Source organism: Microtus pennsylvanicus, chromosome 1 (assembly GCF_037038515.1).
Source record: "Microtus pennsylvanicus isolate mMicPen1 chromosome 1, mMicPen1.hap1, whole genome shotgun sequence".
NCBI lineage: Eukaryota > Metazoa > Chordata > Mammalia > Rodentia > Cricetidae > Microtus > Microtus pennsylvanicus.
The window spans coordinates 125329204-125346322 of record NC_134579.1 but is presented as its reverse complement, the minus strand read 5'-3'; the positions used below and the strand labels follow the sequence as shown (position 1 = coordinate 125346322).

The window sequence follows — 17119 nt, the reverse complement described above, 5'->3', positions numbered from 1 at the left end:
TATCCTCCTGTTGGACACAGCACATAGAGTGCCCCTCCTCTTCCGTGTATAACCATGTCTCCGGGGTGTACTGTGCTGACCCGTCTGTCTGTCCTCCGGCAGACAATCGGTGCATGGACAGAAGATTCCTCCCAGCCAAGTCTAAGAAGCTCATCGCACTCGCCAGCTTCCCGGGCGCCGGCAACACGTGGGCCCGCCATCTCATTGAGCTGGCCACCGGCTTCTACACCGGCAGTTACTACTTCGATGGCTCTCTGTACAACAAAGGTGAGAGGGGTGGAAGGTGAGGGGGACACCCTGCACCACTCAGCATGCAGGGGCTTGTCCATCAAGGCCCGCTGTGTGCTCTGGCGATCCTCCCTTTTATATCTGACGCACACATGCGGTATGTCCTGAGCCTGCTGACTAGTTGGCATCTATTAAGTACTTTTAGTTAATTATTAATTACTAAGTACTGTTAGTTACTGTGCTGGTTAACTCTCCTCCACTTAGGTTGCCACAACCATTTCTTAAGCACCTGCTGCAGAGCTTACCACAGATACTGAGTAACCAACAGCTCTGTGCTATCAGTAGAAGTATAATAACTGTGTTTACATCAGGGCACTTATTGAGTGCCAGCTGTTTGCCAGGCTCCTCACCCACAGAATTTGCTGGATACCATGCTTTGCTTTGATGTTGTTCACTGTGTTTTACTGGGCACCATTATATTAGAAATGGGTTTCCCTTTGTATGGTTTTCCAGATGCATTTAGGGAGCACCAACTGTGGGCAGGAGTCTCAGGGGAGTTCAGCCACCCCCGGATACCCTGTGACCTGACTCCAGACGTGAAAGCGGAGGCTGACAAAGTGGGAAATAACTGGCCCCAGAGTCACCATTTTTTTCAAATGTGCCCAGCTGTTTCCTGATTTCATTCTCGTGTCCATGTCACTCTCGGGCTTCTCCCTGGGGGACTAGAAATCATGGGTGGCACTGGACATGAAATGCCCTTCTCTATATGGGTTTTATGTCTATGTGTGCACAGCCCTCGGTTGAGGCTTTGTGTCTGTTTTAGTGGAGGAGCACTTCCTGGCTGTGTGCCCTTGGGCACACTGCTGCAGCTCTCTGGTCCTGTTATCATGCGCCTACTACAGCTAACAGTTTGTGCCTCGTGATCGTGAGATAAAAGTGAACACGTTGATGCATGTAACAAGCCCGGCACACGGGAAATAAGCTCTGCTCTTATGGCTTGGGTGCCAGGCATGGCTAAGGAAAGCTAGGCAGCAGTATCTCCCAGGATAAGAAGCAGAGAGTGAAGAGGTGAGGAGGGTGGGGTGGAAGGTTGGAGCCAGTGGGGGTGCTGGAGGGCTCAATTGACTGATAAACACTGTCCAAAGCCAATGCAGAGAGGACTGAGTTTATTTCATCTCCCAACCCCAGGTCATATGGTCTGCCAGTGCAGGAAGTCAGGACAGGAGCTCAGGCAGGGCAGAATCCTGGAGACAGGAGCCGATGCAGAGGCCATGGAGGGTGCTGCTTACTGGCTTGTTCCTCATGGCTTGCTCAGCCTGTTTTCTTATAGAACCCACAGTGGGCTGGGCCTTCTCACATAAAGTATTAATCAAGACAATGCCCCACAGTCCAATCTGATGGAGGGAATTCCTGAGCTGGGGTTCCCTCTCCATGAATGTCTCCAAGTTGTGTTGTTGACAAACACAAAAGAGCACACAGAGCCTGGACCTTTGGATCCCAGTTCTCTGTATTTGATTTGGGTTTCTGTACTCAGCTACTTAGCTCCTACTATGTGTGAGTGAGTGACTGTCAGGATTTGAACTCAGACCCTCAGCAGAACCTGTGTTGTGTTGCCTTTATGTGCTGGTGGCTGGGGACAGGTCAGACCGTCTCAGGTAGGCTCCACCCTCAGAGAAGGGTGTCTGTAGGATCATTGAGGTCAGAGATCTAACGTGGTTTCACCTCCTGTGTCAAGTTAAGTGAACCCCACTTTGCTAAGGCATGTTAAGATGGATTCTGAAGTTCTGTTTTCCCTCAGAGGTTTGAAGGAGGGAAGGGAAGCAGCTGCTTAGACACCCGGTACTGTTCCTCCACCAACTCCCTCCTGGCGTCAGAGAGCAAAGGGGCCATCAGTCTGAAAGTTCACAACACTTTCTAAACAGGGCCTGGGCTCAGAGCCTCACACTCCTGAGCCTTGGGCTCTTCATCTGGAACGTGGGGAGTTGGCATCAGAGATTTTCTGGTCATGTTCTTACATGACCAGGTAGTGCCAGGAGGGGACCTTAGGGACACTGTGATGCAAGGCACACACAATCTGTAATTTTGATAGTGTAAAGTGTGAGAGAGAGACAAGAGAAAACATTGTGTATATGTATATATGTGTGTATGTATGTGTATGTGTGTTTGTGTATGTATGTGTTTGTGCATATGTGTTTTTGTGTGTGTGTGTGTGTGTACAGGGTTTTTTCCTGCAGCTCTGAGCCCATGTCTTAAAACAATTTCCTGGTGGCTCCTTAGAGCCCGAGGGTCACATGCTCCCCAAATAAGTAGATCCCTGTGTTGACTCTGGAAAGTGATATTTAAATATGCCACATTTGTGTAATAGTGGTACCGGGTCCTGTAGAAAAGAGGGGTGCAGAAGGGGGGCTTCTGGTGGTGGAATTCAGCAATTCCCTGTGACTCTGTCAATTGAGCAACATTCCTCAGGAACGCCTAGCCTAGTCCATTGTCTTTCTGAAGCTTCTTTCTAGAATTCATTCCACCCAACCCCACCCCGACCACAGGCCAGCTCCCCAAGGGACTGTAAGTATTTCTAGACGATCCTGGCTCATCTTGCTTGTGTTTTGTTTGTTTGTATTTATTTTTAGTCTCCACAAATATGAAGCTCAATTGATGCCATCATGGCATCAAAGAGACAGCATCTCAGGTCTCCCAAGACAGGGAGGTGACTTTCTATACTGTCCCTGTTAATGACATCACGATGCCTTGTATAGGGAATTAGGAAGTTTCCCTTATATTTTGTTGGGTTTGGTTCTGGAGATGGGGTCCACACTATAACCAGGATGGCTTCATGGCATCTTGTGGCAATGCGAGTCCATCAGCTTCAGCTCCTGGGCATGGGGATTGCCATTACATCTGGAATGCCATGTTTCTGAGGACATTTTCTCCTCTGAGAGCGTGTGGGTTCTTGTATGCCACCTGCATCTGCCCATTGCTGGGCCTGTAATAAAATGGATTTCAGTGAAAACAGAATGAAGCCACAGGTGGGACGCCACAGAATGAAATACAGGTGGGCTGTACAGCATCCCATCAACGGGACGTGTGCCATGGCATTTAGCCGGGGTGTGTGTGGTGAACTTCCTGTTCTCTCTCCCAAGCCTCACCCTCTGTGCCTTCAGGATACTGTGCCACAGAGAACCCCCAAAACTGTTTATCTTGTCACAGGTATGAGCCATCCCAAATTTGCAAGGCTGGTCTAATCCCAGGACTCAGCCCAAGCAGCCCAAGGGTACAGCATGACTCGGGAAAGGGCAGCCCATTCCCGTCTCTTCTGCCCAGAGGCCCTAAGAGGGCGGCCACGACTCTCTGGACCCCTAGAACAGGATCAGGTGACATGCCAGACCTTACCTCCATCCACTTTAAAAGCTGTATGTAAGCTTTTAGACATAGGCTGAGCAGGAAGACGCCGTACCCCACAGCCTGCTAGGTCCCGGGACCTCTTAGCCCAGGACTTTCTGTGGCTTCTGTTAGTTTCTGTGACAGAAATCCTAACAAAAACAGTATAAAGGAGGATCTGTTTTGGCTCGTTCAGTCGAACAGAGTCCTCGAGCTGTGTGCCTCGCCAGTTTCTCACAAAGGCTGTGTAAAGAAGGTGCAGATGGAGAAACTGAGGCCCAGAGACTGTGACGTAGTGTCGGGGTCACTCGCTGTCTTAGAAATAGCATGAAGGCCACACTTGACCTTGTCCCCAGTGCCTCAGCTCAGAGTGTGGGAGTCCTGAGGGGTAAGGACACACAGGTTTGGGAGCCTCGGTTTGGTGCCTCTGAATGCATCAGGACTCCCACGGCCCTCTCTAGCTCCCTGTTCTCCGCCACCACCTTACAATGTTCCCTCTCAGTCACCCCAGGTCTTTGATATCTATGGTCCCTAACCTTTCTTGTCTTGGGCTAGCCGGTTCCTCTTCAACCTTCAGTTCTCTAATTAAGCATCTCTACCCAGAAGGCTGGGGCCATGTCTGTACCTCAGAAGGTGAAGGTGTAGCCCAGGTCCAAAACAGAACCACCCAGTTTGATCCCTCCCAGGCCTGCTCCTGTCCTGCTGCATTGACTGACAGTGGCTGTGACTTTCAGTTCTTGCAGCCTGGGTTAACAGACGCCGCTCTCAGAAGCCGTAAGGCTGTGCTCAGCTTCTATCATGATGTTCAGTACCGTGGGTGCTCAGAATACACAGGAAGGAATCCCTGAGTCAAGAGAGTGAGGAATGCTGAGAGGGGGTGTGGAAGGAGTGGTATGTGCTTCCTGCCTCCCCTCTCACCAGCTTCTGACTTCTTGCCTGGGGTTGGGGACAGGGTTCAAAGGGGAGCGAGACCACTGGCGCAGTGGGCGGACCATCTGCATCAAGACCCATGAGAGTGGCCAGAAGGAGATTGAAGCCTTTGATGCAGCTATTCTGCTCATCCGAAACCCCTACAAGGCCCTCATGGCTGAGTTCAACCGCAAGTATGGAGGCCACATAGGATTTGCTGCCCATGCCCACTGGAAAGGCAAAGGTACCGGAGGGAGGGCCTGGGGCGGTGTGGGGTACAGGGTGGCCAACATGGGGTGACAATCCAGGCCTGGGGTGGTGTGGGGTACAGGGTGGCCAGCATGGGGTGACAATCCAGGCCTGGGGCAGTGTGGGGTACAGGGTGGCCAGCATGGGGTGACAATCCAGGCCTGGGGCAGTGTGGGGTGCAGGGTGGCCAGCATGGGGTGACAAGCCAGGCCTGGGGCGGTGTGGGGTGCAGGGTGCTCTGCAGGAAACTCTTCAGAGTTTAGCTTGTGCAGAGTTTAGCTTGTGCAGAGTTTAGCTTGTGCAGAGTTTAGCTTGTGCAGAGTTTAGCTTGTGCAGAGCAGCACTGGTTGCTAAGGCTCCATGGGGCCACACCCAAAATACCAGCTATGTAGCCCAGGAGCTAAGGATTCAGACTTTGCAGAGGAACTCCTTTGTAAGGGGACTCCCAGCCCTTACACTTTCTTGAATAGCTCTAATTTTCTGGACTTAGGGAGATGAGAAAATAGTGGGGTGCAAGGATCTAGAAGGTATCCTTTCTCTACTCACCAGCTATGGTTCTCATCATGGTGGTAGAGACACTGCTGGTGAAATCTAGATGGCACTGATGGCCACAAGTTTGTGGGTCCTTCCCTGGGTACCACATGGCCTGTGTCCAGCCCCTCCCTCCATGGCGGTTAGACCCTACAGCTGTGTGAAGCCACCCAGCAGCTCCAACCCACAAGGTTCAGAGGGCTTGGAGGCTTGTTAGTGTCACCCCACTGGGTGGAGAGCAGGGCCCAAGGTAAAGCAGGTTTGACAGTTCTTCCCCAGCTGTGTGAGAGGCTTGTGCCAGCAAACAGACCGAGGCTGGAACATGGACCCAGCATCTGCCCTGAGGACCCTGAGAAAAGTGAGGCCCAGAGTGGTGACCACTAAGTGAGGCCCAGAGAGGTAGAGACCACTAAGGTCACTGGGATGCCCAGTGACCAAGCTGCCCAGCTCTCCTCTTCCTGGACTTCCTGGGATCTGAGAGAAGAGGGGAGTTGGGGAGTGTAACCCCCAACTCATCACTGAGCCACCCCTATGGTTCCCGTAGCAGGGTAAACGGAGATTGGTTAGCACGCTGGGTGCTGCTGAGCTGGGATTCCAACCCAGGCATTGATTTACACACACACACACACACACACACACACACACACACACACACGCACATGCCAGCCTCCACGTCCAGAGACATTTACTCCCCCAGCAGCCGCCTCATCTGCTCTGTTTTCTTCTTTGGACATCTGGGCCCTTTAGGTCAGTGCTGAGTCAGGGCTGAACCAACAGAGGGTACGTGGGGGATTGGTCCAGACTCACCTCCTGCTGGGGACAGACTAGCCCCATCAACTCCTCAGGTCAAGAGCCCCCAAGCTCCACCTACCCAGCCCTCTTTTTTGACACCCTATGTTCCAGGACAACTGGGGGACTCATTAGCAAGGCCAGTTACCAGACTCCACCCCAGAGCTGCCCACCCAGAAACGCTGCATTTTTACCAGCCTCTGGGGACCTTCCTGATACACACGCCAACTTAAGTGCCACTGCCTTAAACCCTTCCTGTTCAGGGGTGGCCGGGACCAATGGCACCAATGCACCTTGGATACTTCAGAGTCTGTGTCCAAGCAGATTTCTCAGGGGCTCCAGTGTTCTCACAAGCTTTAAGAACTGCTTTGGGACACCCTTGATGTAAGGTGGGAGGGTTATCTGGGAGAGGAGGCCCCTCAGCCGCTGTGTGCATCCAATCACCATAGCACTGCCCCCTCCTAATTAGATGGAGATAAGCCTCCCCACCCCCAAACTTTGGTTCCATAACGTTAATTTTACAGCCCCTCTGGAGAAGGACCAAGGCAAAATTTTCTGTGATATGATTACACAAGGTGAATTGTCCTGGATCTGTGTAATGAAACAGATCCTGTGTTTAACGATTCCGTGGGGAACTGGCACCGAGCAGCCACTCATCAGGGCTTGCTCTCTCCTGACAGCAGAAGATGAAGCAGGAGACCTCTGCGCAGTGTGCAGCCAGGCACATCTGTGTGGTCTTGGCTCCCCGGGGTGCCTTTGTTTCCGGATTTGTGGGTGCTAATCAGTTACCAGGAGCCCTGAGCTAGGGAGGGCTTTTGTTTCCATTTCTATTCTTCTTTGCAGAGGAGTCATTTGGGGGCTTTGAGAGGTGAAGGGTTGGAGAGTGTGGGCAAACATCTGATATGGAAGAGCTCAGAACAGCTTAGGGTGCTGCTAAGCCTTGGGAGGGAAAGTCGGACCAGCAGGATGGGGCACTTGGGGGTTGTCTCAAGAAAAGCTAAGTGCTGACATCAGCAAGGATGGTCATAGGTAGCATTTACTCTTCTGCACCTAGTACCTTGTCGGGACCTTTGCAAAGCTTATTAGCCTGAGAGGTTAGGGATGCCGCTCAAGGAGAGAGCAAGCAGCATTTCCAAGGTCACCCAGTGTGGATGGAGAAGAGCAGGGTTCCCAGCCCAGCCACCTGGCTGGAAAGTCATCCGTGGACAGCTGTGTCTTAGCCAGCAGCCGAGGTGAAAGATGGACACAGCCGACAGAGAGGCAGCTTCCTCGGCATAGTGCAGGTGGTGTGATCGGAAGACACATAGGCAAATGGCTTCAAGATGGTCACATGGAGCCACACCTGAAGTCTAGACCTGTGGGCGCTAGATGACAAAGGCCAGCCTCACCTGGGTTTCTCCTGCAGTAGCTCTCCTGAGTCACTAAGGATGCTGGGAGGTGACTCCAGAGTGGGAAAGAGGCTAAGGGAAGGAGCCCCCATGCATACTTAAAGTTTCCCAATCATCCAGATACATCTGGTCCTAGCCCATTATAACAGTACGGGCCCAATTAGTCAGCTGCCTTGTGAATAATCTATTTTAGGAATAAAAAATAACCTGTCACCAGCATAAATATTTCCCAAGTAGCCATGGGGTTCCAGGAGGGGACCGGAAGAGAGGCATCTCAGGACAGCTTCCGTCAAGAAAAGCAGCCTTTTATCACAGAGCAATTTAGCAGTTGGAATTTCAATTTAGTTCAGCAGCGGTTACCCCCAGCTCCTGCTGGGTACCAGGCTGTGGGAGGAAGCCAGGATTAGGCTGCTGATGTCTGGAGAGGATCTGGGCCAGAGTGAGGCGGGCTGGATTGGATGGTATTTCCCTGCTGCGTGACCTTGACCAAGTCACTTCACTTGTCTGAGTCTTAGCCTCCTTCCTGGTGACAGATGCACTATAGTCTTTTCCTTTCAGAGCATCTAGGAGGATTTTAAGGTCCCCCACCTAGCTTGAGAGACGCACTGGTCTGTCATGTGCTGCCCATACTGGAGGGGGTGCTGTGCTATCAACCATTGAGCCTTCAGTGCCTCCTTGGTGTTTTCCAGCTGAGTTGGGGCTGATGCTGATCCCAGCATCCCAGTGCTCTTCTTGGGCAGTCTCCTGACTTCCCTCCCACCCGAGCCTCAGCAGCTCTTCTCATTTGCTTGCTCTACAACTACCCAAGGAGTGCTCCATGTAGCCTGCCTGGAGTGCTCCGTGTAACCTGCCTGCAGTGCTCTGTGTAACCTGCCTCTCAAGACAGGCAACCTCATAGGCGCCCTCCCATGACTTTCTATGCCATGGCAAGATAGCTGATGAGCCCCCTAAAGAGACAGTTCGTGACAGCTTAAATAAAGAGTAGAGAGACCACACAATCAAGATTAACAATCCTGTTCAAACCATCCCCACGGGCTCAGTGGGTGGTGGAGACAGATGCGTAAGCAGGGTGACCACACAGTAATGACTCACTGTGTGGTCAGGAGGAAAAATTGGGCCTGCAGAGCCCAAAGGAGGCCTGAGCCCTGGGAGCCAGCAGGATGACTTCTTTTTTTTTAATATTTATTTTATTTATTTATTATGTATACAATATTCTGTCTGTGTGTATGCCTGCAGGCCGGAAGAGGGCACCAGGCCTCTTTACAGATGGTTGTGAGCCACCATGTGGTTGCCGGGAATTGAACTCAGGACCTTTGGAAGAGCAGGCAATGCTCTTAACCACTGAGCCATCTCTCCAGCCCCGCAGGATGACTTCTTGAGCCACAGCAAGGAGGAGAGTAGACATGCTTATTGCACAGCTGCAGGGCTAGGTCAGGGTGCTGACAGTCTGTCCCCACCCCACCCCACCTCCTCAGCCATCCCCCACTGCCCTGGGCTCTGGTCACACTCTGTACACAGCCCACCACTCCCTGTGCACAGCCCCCACTCCCTGTGCACTGCCCCCACTCCCTGTACACAGCCCGCCACTCCCTGTGCACAGCCCGCCACTCCCTGTGCACAGCCCCCACTCCCTGTATACAGCCACCACTCCCTGTGAGCAGGCTGTCATTGTTTAATGGTAGCAAAAGACCCACATTCTGCAGCCACGTCTCCCAAGTCCTGCTCTGCGGCTCATTGAGTGACCTTGGCTCACCCACTCTCTGCCTCGGTTTCCTCTTCTGTTAAATGATGACCACCATGACACGGACCTGTGAGAACTGAGTAGAGCTAACTCCTGCCTATGTCAACATGGTGAAAACACAATTACCATCTAGCAATGCACCTTTATATTACTATATTGGTGGAAATTATATCCCTATGGTATGACTATATTTACATAAATCTTATATAATATAAATCTATTTTATAAAGCCAGGTATGGTGGCGCACACCTTTAACCCAAATGCTCAGGAGGCAGAGGCAGGTGGATCTCTGAGTTCAAGGCCAGCCTAATCTACAGAGTGAGTTCCATACAGAGAAACCCTGTCTCAAAAAAACAAAACAAAACAAAATCTATTTTATATAACTGTTATATAATTTGCAGAGTATAGTCTCCAGGGGTGAGTCACAAGGACCTGGACACAGAATGGAGTCTTTGCTATGTTGTCTCTTTCCTTTCAGTTGATGAAACTGTCTGGTTGTCTTTACCCTTTGAGGAAGAGTCTGTGACTAACTTTGAATTTAGTTACCCTACTTAAAAAACTTATAATACTCCATGTTGCTCATTAGTTAGTAGACCAAACTGTGTAAACAGATTTAAATATTTGTCCTTTTCAAAGTTTTACAACCATTACTGAATTTGGTAAGTATATTCTAGATAGGTATAAGACTATAAACAGATTTCTTTTTAATGATTAAAGCAATGACTAACTATTCAAAACACAAAAGCTTTCTTCAGTGGGAAAACATTTAATCACAGGTTTTAAATGTCCATTTAAGTCGAAGGCTAAATAAACAAAGGATTGTGTTGTTTTAAGTAGTTTTTTTTTTTTTGGAGAGAGGGGTAAACAAAATCAATAATGAAAGCATTGTAGAGAATTAAGCATCAGTTTTATCTCAGGGCACTGATTGACCTCTAAGTTTTATAACTTCAGTGTTATTTTAGCCTCATTATAACCATATCCATTTCAAATAATCCTTTTGCAACATATTTTGATCTTATTATTATTGTTATTACAAAATTTAGAAAAGAATTTTTTCTTTGGTTTTTTTGAGACAGAGTTTCTCTATGAGGTCTTGGCTGTCCTGGAACTCACTCTGTAGACCAGGCTGACCTCGAACTCAGAGATCTGCCTTTCTCTGGTGCTGGGATTAAAGGTGTGCGCCACCACGCCTATCTTAGAAAAACTTTAATGAGGTAATTTTTAAAGTAAGTTCAGGAGGCTGTAATATAAAACAAAATATGGTATATTAAATATTCAATAGTCATTGATACAGGTAAAGTAGATTAGCTTTGGTTTACTTAAGCTGAAAGACCCCCAAGGTGGGCTGCCTTTCAGTCTGGGGAGACCCTCCCAAGGAACAGCGAGACCACTCGTGCGGATGCAAACAGCAAAAGGTTTATTCAGATACACAGGTACCTGGGGCGTCTTAGTCACTCGGAGGACTAGTGCGCCTTCAGGTTGGAGCAGTGGGTTTTTTATAGCGTAGGGAAGCAGAAGCGCGGGTTACAGAAGCGAGAAGCATAGTTACAGGGTTCTGATTGGGCAATTTGAATAAGGCTCGGGTTCAAACTGAGTATAGTTCTGTGGTTTCCAAGAAATCAGATATGCATGCTGACTCGGCCCATCTAGGGTACAAACTGTTCTTCTGGACCCCAAGTCCTCTGCTGGCAGTCCAGATGGTCGACCATAGATATCTTGTCTGGCTCAACCGCCCTTGCCCCTAAGTTGACCAATGCCCTTACCTCTAAATTGAACTCCCCTGTCCTAGCTTTCAGTTATGTTGCTCAAAAATTCAAGCCTTGTAAAATAGCGTTATTGCTGCTGCTATCTTAATGCTGCTAGGTGGGGGTCTTTCAAAGCAAACTTAAATTAAGTGTCTGTTAAAGAATAAAGTTTCTATATCAGGTACTTTAAAGTGTTTTGCTTTTATGTGTGTGAGGTTTCTGTTGTCATTGCTGGCAAAAGCCTTTCCTTTTTTTTAGTCACCAAAAGTATAAGGCGTAAAGACTGGGACAGAGCTCAGCATTCATGATTTTATTTTTCTTTTTAATTAGAAACAGAGTTGAATAATTCTGTTACATTCTGAACTATGGTATAACTCATTAAGATGATCTATAAACTCTAAGATGTCTATGCAAACCTCAAAGTAAGTTTTTAAAAGGACAATTCAAAGAGGCAGCGCTGCTCAAAAACACCCTTGAAATGTTGGTGCACATACAAACACATGTGAAGGAGACCTACGAAAGCACAGGTGTGAGTTAGCCTGTTAGTCTATGGGCTAGAGTTTAGTGTGTCGAGGGTTGCAGTTGTTAACTGGGAAAAACATCCTAGAGAAGGAGCATCATATAGTTACTTTCCACCCTCAAGGGTTAGGGTCCATGTTGTAAACCAGACTGGGTTAAGGATCAGGAGATCACATCTTGTTCTTAAAAGCAGATTTAATTTTTTTTAATCTAAAAACTCATGTTAGTTGCCCCCTCCCAAAAAAAAAAAACAGATTTGGGACCATTAAAAGAGCCAAATGAAAAGTGGAATGGACAAAAAGGAGATTTAGTCATGTGATCAACACTGGGAAGGGAGACAATAAGATCCATCAAACCTGCAAGTTTGTCTCGGGACCTGGAGTGAGGTCAGTGTATAGAGGGCTGAGGCTATGCAAGACTAATCAGACCTGGTGGAGGTGGTGACGTCATCAGGCTTCAGTCTCTCTGAGGGATTTGAAAAGTTGCTAGAACTGTTTGAAATCAGGGAGACAAGGTCCCCCTCCAGCTGGTGCCCTTCCCACTCCCAACATGAGATTCCTGGGGAACTCCTATGTCCTGAGGTTCCATGGTTTCAATAGTGACAGTCAACTGAGACACGTGTCTCTTGAGAGCGATTTCTAACAGACTGGTTACTCCGGGGATCAGTTTTGATGATGAAATTCTCCTGAAAAAGCCACATGTGACCCAGTAGCAGAGCTGGTGGCTCTGGGAAATGTCTACCGTTGGTGTCGGTGGCACTTAAACATTTAGAGAGTTTCTTGTTAGATAAGAGGGACGCAGAACCCCATGTTTAGGAGGATTGACAGGTCAAGATAGCAAACAGGGAAACTCCCCAAGATGCTTGAAGATGGGGCTCAGGATAAGTCCCCAGGAATGCTGGAGAGGGGACACAGACAGATGCATTTGGTTATCTTTAATAGTCTGACGTGGTCCCCTAAGCTCAGTCCAAGCTGAGATTTGGGGTTTTAAGGCCAAAAGGACTTTTAGAGCTGGTTAAGATACGTTGATATAAGCGTGGGAGTTAAAGGGAAAGAAGCTGCTAAAAGAGAAGGTAAGGTAGGAGGCCACGATGAGCAGACCAGAGAAAAAGGGGAAAAGGGAGGAAGAGGGAAAAGAGGGGAGGGGTGGGGGAAGAGGGAGGAGGGGAGAGCTATCTCAGAATTGACCTTTGACATAAACCTCCCAAAAGGTTTTATTAATTTTTTATTTTAGCATCTACTTTAACTCCTCTGGCTTAAGAGCTGTTTGTTGTGAATTGCCTATTTGATCAGTTTTGGGAGATCATTTTACATCTCAGTTAAAGCCGGCTGCCTATTTGTGATTTTTGCCTAGGACTTTGCTTTTATTGCCTCCTACTCTGGAGGTAACTGTTTGGGTTATCTTTAGTGTGTTTTTTCCAAACACTTGCAAGTTAGTCAGCAATTATCACTCCTAGAGCTGCTGGAGAGGCAGATGGCCATTTACCTCCAGGCAGTTTCCCCTCTGTGGAAACCTCATTGCCGCCTTTTTATATATATATATATATATATATTCTCTTTCTTTTTTCTATTCTGAGAAGTTACCCATCTGTACTAGCTAGAGACTATGTGGTTTTGGTCAGTTTTGTGTGCTGCTTTTGGCAAAGGCTTTCTCAGCTTTTACCCTGAAACCAACTTCTCCTACTGGGTCTTCCTTACATGTTACATAAGCGTGAGGGCACTCAAGACTCTAGGTGAACAAACCGGTGTCTTTCCGGGCAGACGGACGAGCCAGTGAAATGTCTTCTGACCCAGAATAGGCACGTTTGCTGAGTTCCCTTGAGGCCGTTGCACACAGAGAGGCATTCCCCCTGATGCCTCAACTCTGTGGCGTGGTTTGGGGTGGGGCGAACAAGTGCCTCTTCCCTTCAGTGTCCCTATCATAAAACTCCTAAGCTAAAGGTTTGACAAGGTCACAGGAGAAGTAACAGAAAAAAAGCAGAATTAAGCATTTGAGGAGCATCAGAAAGCAAAGGTCACATGTCAGGAAGCAAAGGTCAAGTGATATAAATGAAAACATTTCAAGGACAAGAAAAACCACAACAAAACAGAAACTAAAATGCCTTCAAAGTCCCAGAAGCAGATAAAATACTGAAAAGGAGCCAAATAGCAGAATCTAAATTGCCTTTAGAATTCTGAATGCAAGCAAGCAAACCAAACCAAATATTAGAACAAAATGCTTTCAAACAAACAGACAGATAACCGCAAAGCAAATATTCTGAAAGCAGACTAAAGAGATGCTATTGAGATATGGTCCTTTAACCAGCTCAGGGCCGACCAAGGAAAGAGCTCACCAACGACCCACCTGAGGAAATCACACCAGATGGCCAGGGCTCATGGGATGCATGCAGGTACCTGGCTTCCATTCAGGCAGTTCCTCTGTGAAAAGTGAACCATTTTTAGAACGCCGCATGTCACCATATCTGTTGACACAAAAAACTACAGCTCTCATCTTAAAGGAAATATGAGCTCGTTTATTCTGGAGTCATTTTGAGTGACCATTGCTCAGAAACACAGATTTAGGTTACCCCAAATTCCATGTTCCAACATGGAAGCAATTTCATAAAGTTTTTATAGTTTTATAGGACAGATACAGCCTGAATCAAGGCAAGTTTAAATGCATTGGTGGGTCTGTCAGAGAGGTGGGTACAGCAAGACCTTGCTGTAGACCAAGAAGCTATCTGATGGCGGTCTTAGTTTCTGAATTGCAGGAAACTAGTGATCTGCTAAGTTAATGGATTCCAAAGGGTTTCTGTCTACTGGTCAGGGGAGTTAGTTCTGATGCAGGAGTGGGCAAGGAACGGTTCCAAGGAGCTAGAACTAGTCCAAGGGAAGGTAATTTGCTCCTACACATCCCACCTCTCCATGGTGCTGCTGTTCTAATCAATCAGGGTCTGGAGACGCAGCTCTTTCTAAGAGCTCTGGTTCCTGAGATCAAACCTGGGGCCTGCAGCATTCTAGGCAGGCAAGGGCCTACTCCCCAGACCTTCCTGTATAATTCTGCATGTCTTATCTCTGCACCGCCACATAGTGGTAGCATCACTTACATGTTGGCTGACTGTGTCTGGTCAGTGAACCAGGCTCCAGTCAAGTGTGTGTGACCCCAGAGATCACAGGTAGGTGTAGCATGATCAATAAGAACTGAGAGACAATATTGGGGTTTAACTTGAAGACCAGAAAAGCAAAGCAGCCAGCCACTGGCGCTTATCTTGACTTCAGTCCGAAAATGGCGATCCTGCCTCCAGGAAACCTCAGAATGAGACTGAGACTAAGAGCTGTCTCCTCCTGTTTTATAATCTCTCTAGTTGTGGGATTAAGGGAGTGCACCACTACCACCTGGTTTCTATGGCAAACTAGTGTGGCTACTGGGATTAAAGGTGTGTCACCACTGCCTGGTCTGTAAGGCTGGCCAGAGTGGCTATTTTACTTTTCTGATCTTCAGGCAAGTTTTATTTATTAAAATACAATTGGAATGCCGCTCCAGGTGGGTTCAGATGTCTGGGAGGTATGTCATCTGCTGACCCCTTGCTGTCTCTGCAGAGTGGCCTGAGTTCGTGAGGAACTATGCCCCATGGTGGGCCACACACACGCTGGACTGGCTCAAATTTGGCAAGACAGTACTAGTGGTGCACTTCGAGGATCTCAAGCAGGACCTCTTTGCCCAGCTGGGCCGAATGGTCAGCCTGCTGGGTGTGGTGGTCAGGGAAGACCGGTTGCTGTGCGTGGAGAGCCAGAAGGACGGCAACTTCAAGCGCTCCGGGCTCCGCAAGCTGGAGTATGACCCGTACACGGCCGAGATGCGCAGGACCATCGCCGCCTACATCAGGATGGTAGACACAGCACTGCGCAGTCGCAACCTCACAGGGGTGCCCGATGCCTACGGCCCAAGATGATGGATAGCCAGGGAGGGACCGAGCAACCCCCGTGGCTCCAAGAGCTGACTTCCCTCTGGCATGAAGACAACCCCGGGCTTCTGCCTGCCATCAGAGAGGCCCCTCCAATGCCTGGGGAGGAGACAACCAGGCACCTTCCCCTGACTGCCTGGTTTGGGGAGTCCATATCCCTGATGTTGGGGAGAAAAGGGAAATGTTTATCATGGAGACGGCAGTGGTTGGGAGGTTCTGAATGTGACAGCTGATGGACGGTTATATGCAGTGACCCTGCAGCTGACTGTGAGGGCCCCTGTCTTTTTCCCTAAGCAAGCACCGGCTTTCTGATCCTCTGTGTGACAGACAGGTGTCTGGTATGTGTCTCCATGGCCTTAGAAGTCTGACTTCTGAGGTAGGAAGACCAGTGCTTTGGCACCACCATGGGAGCTGCCCCCACATGTGAGATCCAAGCTGGGTACCGTTCCACCAGGACTGAAACTGTCCTTTCTGCCCACACTATGTCTTGGGATTGGGAGTGACTTTGGGATTCTTGATCCTTCTTCCAAAGTCCCTTAGGTACCAAAAACCAACCCAGCAGTTGGCCATGTGCCCAATACAGAGCCCCAGTGACCCATATTTTCAGGGTGGGATCCAACATGTCTATCTTACACTGCCCCCCTGAGTCCCTTAACTGGGGAGTCCTTTACTACCCAGGGGAGCACAAAAGTGCTCCAACTCAGAAGGCGCCACACTCAAAATAGCCCCCTACCTGCCAAGACATCAGTCTCCCTTCCCTTGCATATAGCCCAACAGGGCCAGTCCCTACTGGGGACTCCTTAGAAATGGGGTAATGGATGGCCCTCCATTTCCACAGCACCACCGCTCTCGACGCTGAGACACCAAACCAAAGGATTTCTGACTTAGGTCACTGGTCATGTTTTCAAGCGCATGCATCCAGGATCCTGTCTCCCCACCTTGAATCCCTGCGGCTTCCCCTCCAGCCCACACCTTCATCATTTCCACTGCACAGACACAAAAGCCATAGTCACAGCCCCCTTGCTCTTCTGTCTGGAGCAGCCCCCCCCCCTGCAGCTTTGGGGGCAAACACTCATTCCCAGCTAGCCAAGGAACCCAGGAGAAGGTTCATGAAAAGAGATATATTTTTTTAAGAGGAATATGACCAAGACATTCTGCCCCTTGGATACTGGCCACGCAAAAAGGAAGGGCCAGAGACTCTACCTGATTCCCTTCTCCAGTGCCCTCATCTGGAGGCTTTGGACCACCCCAGGGCTCGGCCAGAGGGCTCTGAATGTATTTTGTATGGTGTTTCTTCCCTCCAGGCTCATTTCTAGTTTTCTTTTACTGGGTAGCAGATGACCACCTCTCCCCTCCAGTTTGGAGGTCATTCTCTCTGGCTCCAGAACCTGGACCAGTTCCTTGCTAGTGGCCACCTCTGGTCATGAACTTTCTGTTCAAAGATTCCTCAGGTCAACGCAATCATTAAAGAGTTTTGTTGCTAATTCTACCATGTGGCCCTGTTGTAGACGCTGCGCTCACAGATGAGACGTTTTCTTGGGTGTGTGTGAGAGAGAGAGGAGAATGTCCAAGAAAGGGCTGAGGTGTGAAATTCTCTGTGCTTGTGCACAGATGTGGAAGACGTGTTCTTAAGAGGTCTCTTCTGTATATGTGAGTGACAGAGGCCCCGTGTGGCTGCTGTACATGTCTCTTCACTAGGGG

The 17119-nt window shown here is 49.0% G+C and overlaps 1 protein-coding gene across 5 annotated transcripts in view; it reads left to right on the top strand.

The window, feature by feature from the left end:
- Nucleotides 1-16907, top strand: part of Wscd2 (WSC domain containing 2) — a 95811-nt gene extending 78904 nt beyond the window's left edge. For all 5 annotated transcript variants that reach the window (XM_075983280.1, XM_075983316.1, XM_075983308.1 and 2 more), the window contains 3 exons: nucleotides 103-267; nucleotides 4556-4756; nucleotides 15054-16907. In XM_075983280.1, coding sequence (XP_075839395.1) covers nucleotides 103-267; nucleotides 4556-4756; nucleotides 15054-15406 — 719 coding nt within the window. In that variant the 3' untranslated portion in view covers nucleotides 15407-16907. The remainder of the gene's footprint in view (nucleotides 1-102; nucleotides 268-4555; nucleotides 4757-15053) is intronic.
- Nucleotides 16908-17119: the final 212 nt, after the last annotated feature.